This window comes from Chrysochloris asiatica, unplaced genomic scaffold (assembly GCF_000296735.1).
Source record: "Chrysochloris asiatica unplaced genomic scaffold, ChrAsi1.0 scaffold00003, whole genome shotgun sequence".
Taxonomy (NCBI): Eukaryota; Metazoa; Chordata; class Mammalia; order Afrosoricida; family Chrysochloridae; genus Chrysochloris; species Chrysochloris asiatica.
Genome location: NW_006408521.1, coordinates 10,575,832 through 10,583,097, shown reverse-complemented (window position 1 = coordinate 10,583,097; position 7,266 = coordinate 10,575,832). Strand labels below are relative to the sequence as shown.

Here is a 7,266-nt window from a genome sequence, read left to right as displayed (position 1 = left end):
CCTCTTCCCCCATTTTAGGTAGCCAATGTCTAAGTTGCTGGCAGCTGATCTTTGGCAAAGAGTTTAAATCCAATAAATGGGGGACGAGATCATCTCTTTCACAAATGTTGCTGGCAAAGCTGGATATCCATTTGCAGAAAAACGAATCAGGACCCAAATCTCTGACCATATTAAAAAATGAACACAAATGGATCAAAGATATAAATGTAAAATCTAAAACTATAAAGATCATCAAAGAAAAATAGGATCAAACTTAGGCCCCTCATACATGATATAAATATACTATAAAACATAACTAAAAATGTATAGAAGATGGGCACTGTGCAAAAATTAACATTTACGAGCATCAAAAGCCTTCACCAAAAGAGTAAAAAAAGAAAATATTGAATGGAAAAATTTTTTTGGCAATATCATATCTGACATGGGATTGATGTTTAACATTTATGAAAAAACTTCAACACTTCAACAACAAAAAGATGAACAATCTAATTTAAAAGTGGGCAGAGGACATAATCAGACATTTCAATGAAGAAGACATTCAGGTTGCCAACAAAAATATGAAGAAATGTGCTCATTAGCCATTAGAGACATGCAAGTCAAAATTATAATGCATTGTCATCTCACCCCAGCATTAATAGCAAAGCTAACCCCCTCAAACAGCAAATGGTTGTGAAGGTTAGTAGAGACTGGAACTTTTATACATTGCTGGTGCTTTCTTTGAAAGATGGAAATAGAAATACCATACTATCCCACAATTATACTATTAAGCATATTGATATATCCTGCAGAAACAAAAGCATGACACAGATATATGCACATCCATGTTAATAGCAGCACTATTCACATTAGTGAGGAGATGCAAACAACCTAAGTGCCCAACAACACGTGAAAGGAAAAGCAAACTATGGTACATGGACACAAGGAAATATTATACAACACAAAAGAATAACGATGAATCTGTGAAACACCTCATAACGTGGATGAACCTGGAATATATTAGGCTTAGTGAAATCAGCCAATCACAAAAAGACAAATATTATATGATGTGGTGCTGTAGGAGAAAGTACTGGATTGCGTGGTAGGTTTGAACTACAGTTTGGTGGTTCACACCCACCAGCTGCTCCTTGAGAACCCTATCCAGGGTCTCTATAAATTGGAACCAACTCGACAGTACTCAATAACAACAGCTCTTTTAAACAAGTCAAGAAAAGACTTACAGAAAGGATCATTCTTTGAAGACTACCAAGGGTGGGAAGGGAAAGGAGAGTAATTAATAACTAGAGGGTAGACATGTATTAACTTAGGTGAAAGGAAAGGCAATATATAATAATGGGAGGTCAGCACAAAATGATTGAGGCAAGGGAAGGCAGTGGGAGGTGCACAAGAGTTAAAGGCAACAAATACTGTTGCATACGGAATCTTCCATTAACTGTAATAACAGTCATGTAGAGCAGATACACAGATAGACATGCAAGCTGAACAGGTATGAGAAGGTGAATGATTCTACACACATAAAAATATGGGTTTCTAAATATGTAAAGTGCTGCAAATATATCTATAAAGATAGTTGTGCATACAGGCTGCAAAGTTATGAAAACTTGTTAGCTATAACCAGACACCTTGAAGGGAGTTGTTGAGCCTGGGGGTTCAGAACCAGTTTTGGGGTATATCAAGGTAATTGGCATAATACAGTCCACAAAGGCAATGCTGTGTGAATAACTTTGGCGAATAGAGACAGGGATCTTAGAAGTTTGTGAGTCATCCTCTGATTTCTGACCCACTGGAGCAAATAAAAGTAAAGAAAATCAGACACACTTGGAAACAGTTAGTCCAGAGGTTTAATGGATCATGGAAACTGCAGCCTCCACGACCAGAAGAACTAGATGGAACCTGGCTACCACTGCCAGTTGCTCTGAATAGGATCACAATAGGAGGGCCTGGATAGAATGGAAGATACATTTAAAACAAAACTAAAAAAAAATAATAATAAAAAACTGTGTTTACTGTTCTGATAGAAACGGGTGGATCTGCTGGGATGGTGGCCCTTAGAAACTCTCAAACATGGAACCAAACTCATCCCCTGTGACTCTACTTTCAGCCAAACAATAGACAGGCTTATAAGGTGAACAATAACACCAGAGAGGTATGTTCTCCTTAGAACAGACAACCATAAGAGAGCAAAAAATCAGACTTTGTCCAGGATTAAAGCTCAGAAGGAAACCAGGTATAGGAAAGAAGGGTGAATGGCAAGGGTAAAAGCAGGGAGAAACACTAAGAATGATGTTACATTGTGGGGATTGTAATCAAGATCATAAAACAGAATGTGTGTGAAGTGTTAAATGTAAAATCAGTTTGTTCTAAAACTTTCACCCAAGTCACAGTAAAAAGTTGTTTTTTTTAAAGTCCCTATGTATCTTCCTTCCTTCAACTCTGCTCATCCTAGAATTCACTATTCTCATAACTCTTTCTGTGTATTTGTCTATACATTCCATTGATAAGTGTTGGATCAATGTCTCCTCTTTTGATATAAAAAGTAAATATGGAAGCCAATTTATTTCATAATTTTTTCCCAAAGGTCCATCTAGTTGTTTCAATCAGATTCTATGATAATTATGCCCAAGACTCATAGAACAAAGTACATGGGAAGATTGTAACAAATGGGGTGGCCTGGCTTTGGGTTTTAGCTATGTGTTTAGCTAAATCCTCTAACCCTCTTGAGCCTCAATTTCCTTGTCTTTAAAAGGAAGATACTGGAATAGATAATTTCTGAAGACATTCACTGCTCCAAGTTTATTAGAAGTAGGATAGTTACTGGACTGCTAACTGCAAGGTCAGTAGTTCAAACCCACCAACCACTCCTTAAAAACCCTATGCAGGATTGCTTTGAGTCAGAATCGACCTGACGATTAATAACAACAACAGTCTGTAAATTGAGAGACTTTCTGAAAAGAACCACTCGAATGTTATTTAAGAAACAGCGATTTGCTTGAATTCAGTTGTATTTTCTCATCCCTTAAAATAATCCCTTATTTCTGTAAGGAGACAGTTTTTCTGGTTTTGTTGCAGTCCAGCATGTGCATTGCTATGGGACCTGGAAAGGATATGCTTGACAGCACACAAATTATAGGACGAGCCATATATCAGAGAGCAAAGGTAAGTTGTGGGCCCAGTTCTTTTCCCCTTCCTTTAAAGTTATTCCTTAAGATCTGCTGGCCTGTTCCTTAGGAAGTCATTGACCTCCTGCTTGGACTTGCAGTCTGGGAAACTGGATCCAATTACACGTCAGTTAGGGAAGCTGCTTTCCTGAGACACAAGACACAAGAGTCTTTCTCTGAAGGCTTGGTTCTGACTTCTCATAGGAAGTACCTTTAATACCAAGTCATCAAGAAAGCATTCTTATTTCAGTCAGAGTTCTTCCTTCAGATGGTGCTATGACAGAACCATCGTGAGGTTTCAGCGAATTTGGCAAGTAGATATGACCAGATTGAACCTAACTATGTATGGTTTTCTCAGAAGTCTCTCAGACCTGTGCCTGCCAAGTTGCTAACCTAACTTCTTTGTGAGAAATCAAAGCTAGAGGCCCAGCTTCCAGCTCTCAATTTGGATTTAAGTTAATTCTTAGAATTTTTTGATGTTCATCCATCTTGTTTTTCTTTTAATTGTTGATGAAGAAAGAATGTAGTGTCCAGTGAGATTACTATGCATTAGTGTATCCTCTTCCCTCTCCTAAATTTTATCTTCCGTTTTGTCCCCATATTTTGTATCTGCTTCTGTGGAGACAGATTTCTTAAAAAGAAAAAGTCAATCTTAAATTGACATGATACAAAGAGTGTTCAGTCCATTTCTTTTTCTTTCTTTCTTTCTTTTTGCACTCAGCAAATCGTATTTTTTTCATTGCAGTGATTGCAATCCTCTCCATGCACCATTGGGTAACAGTATTTGCCTTTATTTCCTTTTTTTTCTTTTGATGTACACAAAACTCATGAGAATATATAATCATTTAAATAACCAAAGGACACACTTTGCAAGCCAGTCTCCTGACTGCCAGCAAACAGCCTTTCTCTTTCCATGAGTCTAGAGTCCTCAGCTGTTCTATCTCTCCATGCCATCACCTCTGTCTCAGGCGCTGATGTCGCTGCTTCTCTGGTTAGGATCCCACAATCCACTCATGGTCTTCCCTCTTGATGGTCCTAGGGTCCTCTGTTCCTGGTCACTGCTCCCCACTTTTTGCTACACATATTCTACCTTTACAGTTGTGAAAATTGCAATTCGTCATGATAACAACTACTCACTATTGAATCAAAAGAATCCTATCCCCATCTCCTTTCAGCAGACCCATCTAGACAAGGTAAAAACTATTCGGTCGGGATTCTACCCTCTCCCCCTCACTCTGAAACTAAACTCCCTCTTGAAAACTTGCAAGCCAGCCACTTTGTACCTTTATAACCCCCTTGATCCCCCTCTTTTGGTAGCCAACATCTTAAGTTGCCCCTCTCTATCAACTGTGTATGCTGAGGGGATAGGCTTGATCCTTTATGTGAAGACTCCTTTCCTTTCAGTTGGAAACCCATTTCTTTTTATAGTTTATTGTTTACTTTGTTGTGTGTGTGTTGTATGTATATATGTGTGTGTGTGATAAATACTGTGTTCCAAGGACCTAAAATGTATCAGGAGTAATTAAAAAAGAACAAAAGCACTTTTTAAAAAAAATGTCAGATACAAAATTGGTAGCTCTAGCTAGTCTAATTGCTGCAGTTTCTTTTTAATTATGGGGGTATTATTAGTGGATGATTCTAAATTAACTGGTTCTATTTAGAGTGTATTTGAGTCTTGGTGTGGAGCTGTGGGTTAATGTGCCAGTCTGCAAAGTTGGTTTGAACTACATGGTCAGCGGTTCAAGCTCACCAGCTACTCCTCAGAAACACAATATAAGGTCACTATGGATCAGAACCGACCCAATGACACTTACCAACAACAACATTTAGGGTGTGCACCAGTGACATACTTTGGTATCAAATATTTTGTCATCATTTGTGAGCTTGAGATTCTTTGTGATTTGCCTCACATTCTGAGTTATCTTCTCAGCAAGGCACAGCCACCCTCTTCATCAGGACAGGCAGGCTGTAGCTGGTGCTGATGACATATCATTGGAGCTCACACATGGTTGTCAAAACTAGGATGAAGATAGAGTGGAAATGGGGTAGTTAATCAGGCAAGGGAACAGAATAAGATGTGCCTTTTTTGGAAGATCAATAAATAGAAAACCTTCTAAACATGTTTTTATTCAGATGCTCCATAAGATTGAAAAAGTATCAATTGGCCATATCAAAAACATTACGAGTGGATGTGGGCGTGGCATGGAGCAGATGCAGATTAAGTAGAGCTGATGGATGCCTTTCATGTCATCCCATGGTTCTAGCTATGTCAGAGGACTCGAGGAATCTGAGAGGGAGCCTACATGGGAAAATCTGAGGAGAAAATCATTCTGGCAAATAAATTAATTTGGCTCATCCTCCTAACATTGGAGTCCTTGAGTGGTGCAAACAATGAACTTGATTGGCTGCTAACCAGGAGGTGGGCTGTTCAGGTCGTCCCAGAAACATCTCAAAACAGAGGCCTGACCAATCAACTTCCAAAAATATAATCCAGCGACAACTCCATGGACCACACAAACTACTCTGGCACACATGAGGTCACTATGTATAGGAATGGACTGACATGGGTACTCATAATCTTAAATGTTCTTGACTGTCTTTCAAGTGGGGTTGGGGCCATTTGTTACAAGGCCTGTATCACTAGAATTTTGTATTTGCATGAGTTGTTCTTGTTGTTGTTAAGTACCATCGAGTCGATTCTGACCCATAGTGACCCTGTATAGGATTTCCAAGGAGCAGCTGGTGAGCTTGAACCACCAGACTTACAGTTCAAACAACTTTGCAGTCTGATACATTAGTCCACAGTGCCACACGCAGGTTAATAGTCTTGGGGCTTTCAAGCTTCTGGGAAGCAGCTGGGGTTGGTGGCTACATCCAGGTATGTAACAGACTAATCCATAGTAGTCAGGAAAACAAAGGGTTTGCTGAGAAGTAATTTCCCAAATGGTTATTTATTCGGTAGCTTTGCTAGAATTCATGTTAGCATTTTTACTTATAACAACAGGTCTGTGTGGGTTTTCTAGGAACTCTATGACTCCGCCTCCCAGGAGGTAACTGGACCACTGGCTTCTGCTCACCAGTGGGTGAATATGACAGATGTCACTGTCTGGCTCAATTCAACATACACAGTAAGTGTCACGGAGTCACACTGCTTATGCCACCATAATTAAAGGTCTGGGCTGACCTCATTATTTACTTGTACTTAACTTCAATTTTCTTTTCCTTTCTGTGTTTTTCTTTTCTTTTTTTTTTAAACCTTTTATTTTTTTAGGTAAAAACATGTAAACCAGCATTGGGTTACAGCTTTGCAGCTGGCACAATTGACGGACCTGGAGGTCTCAATTTTACACAGGGTGAGTGGTTGTCTGCTGAAATTGGTGGTTCCAAGGACTGCGTTTCCAGGTGTGGTTGTCGTCAGTATGCTTGCTATGTTTACTGTTGAACGGGGTGGGGGGTCGGGGAGTGGGAGTTGGGGTGAATACAGGATTTGCAGGTTTAGACATGACAGCCCCGATTTCCCCAGGCAGAGGCAGGCCTCTTTGTAACTTGGCTTTCCTTTAAGTCAGATATTATCAGAGACCAATTTGTTTTGCATTTAAATCTGCAGATGACTAACTTTAAATTGGTCTGAGGGCATGGAGAGGGGAATTGTTGTACCTTCAGTTATATGAAGACGATTAACCATTGGGTTGTTAGGGTTCATTTCCCTGATTCCTTCCATGGAAAACTGGTCTTCCTCAGGCAGAGACCCCCAACAGCTTAAACCCTTTGGTTTTAGATTCTCTGATATTACATATTTCCACAAGTTTACCATGGAAATGCCTAAGTACTTTAATGTTTATACTTCTGTCCTGATTATCATTGAAATAATATGCATTGTAAGGTAGAGAAAATGGAAAAATTAAATATAATCTACAGGGAATGTTTTGTCTTTGTTCTTTTCCTCTGTGTGTGTGTGTGTTTGTTGTTGTTGTTAAGTGCTGTCAAGTCTGTTCTGATCCATAGCGACTCTGTATAGGGTTTCTGATGAGTGACTGGTGAGTTTGAACTGCTGACTTTGCAATTCAAATGGCTTTATACTCTGGCTCATTAACCCACAGCACAACACCAG

The 7,266-nt window shown here is 39.3% G+C and overlaps 1 protein-coding gene across 1 annotated transcript in view; it reads left to right on the top strand.

Annotated features, from left to right (window-relative positions):
• ASAH2B (N-acylsphingosine amidohydrolase (non-lysosomal ceramidase) 2B) overlaps positions 1–7,266 on the top strand; it is a 106,101-nt gene that overhangs the window by 58,227 nt on the left and 40,608 nt on the right. The window contains exons 9-11 of the mRNA XM_006831432.1: positions 3,067–3,153; positions 6,179–6,283; positions 6,427–6,508. Of these exons, the coding sequence (XP_006831495.1) occupies positions 3,067–3,153; positions 6,179–6,283; positions 6,427–6,508 (274 nt within the window). The remainder of the gene's footprint in view (positions 1–3,066; positions 3,154–6,178; positions 6,284–6,426; positions 6,509–7,266) is intronic.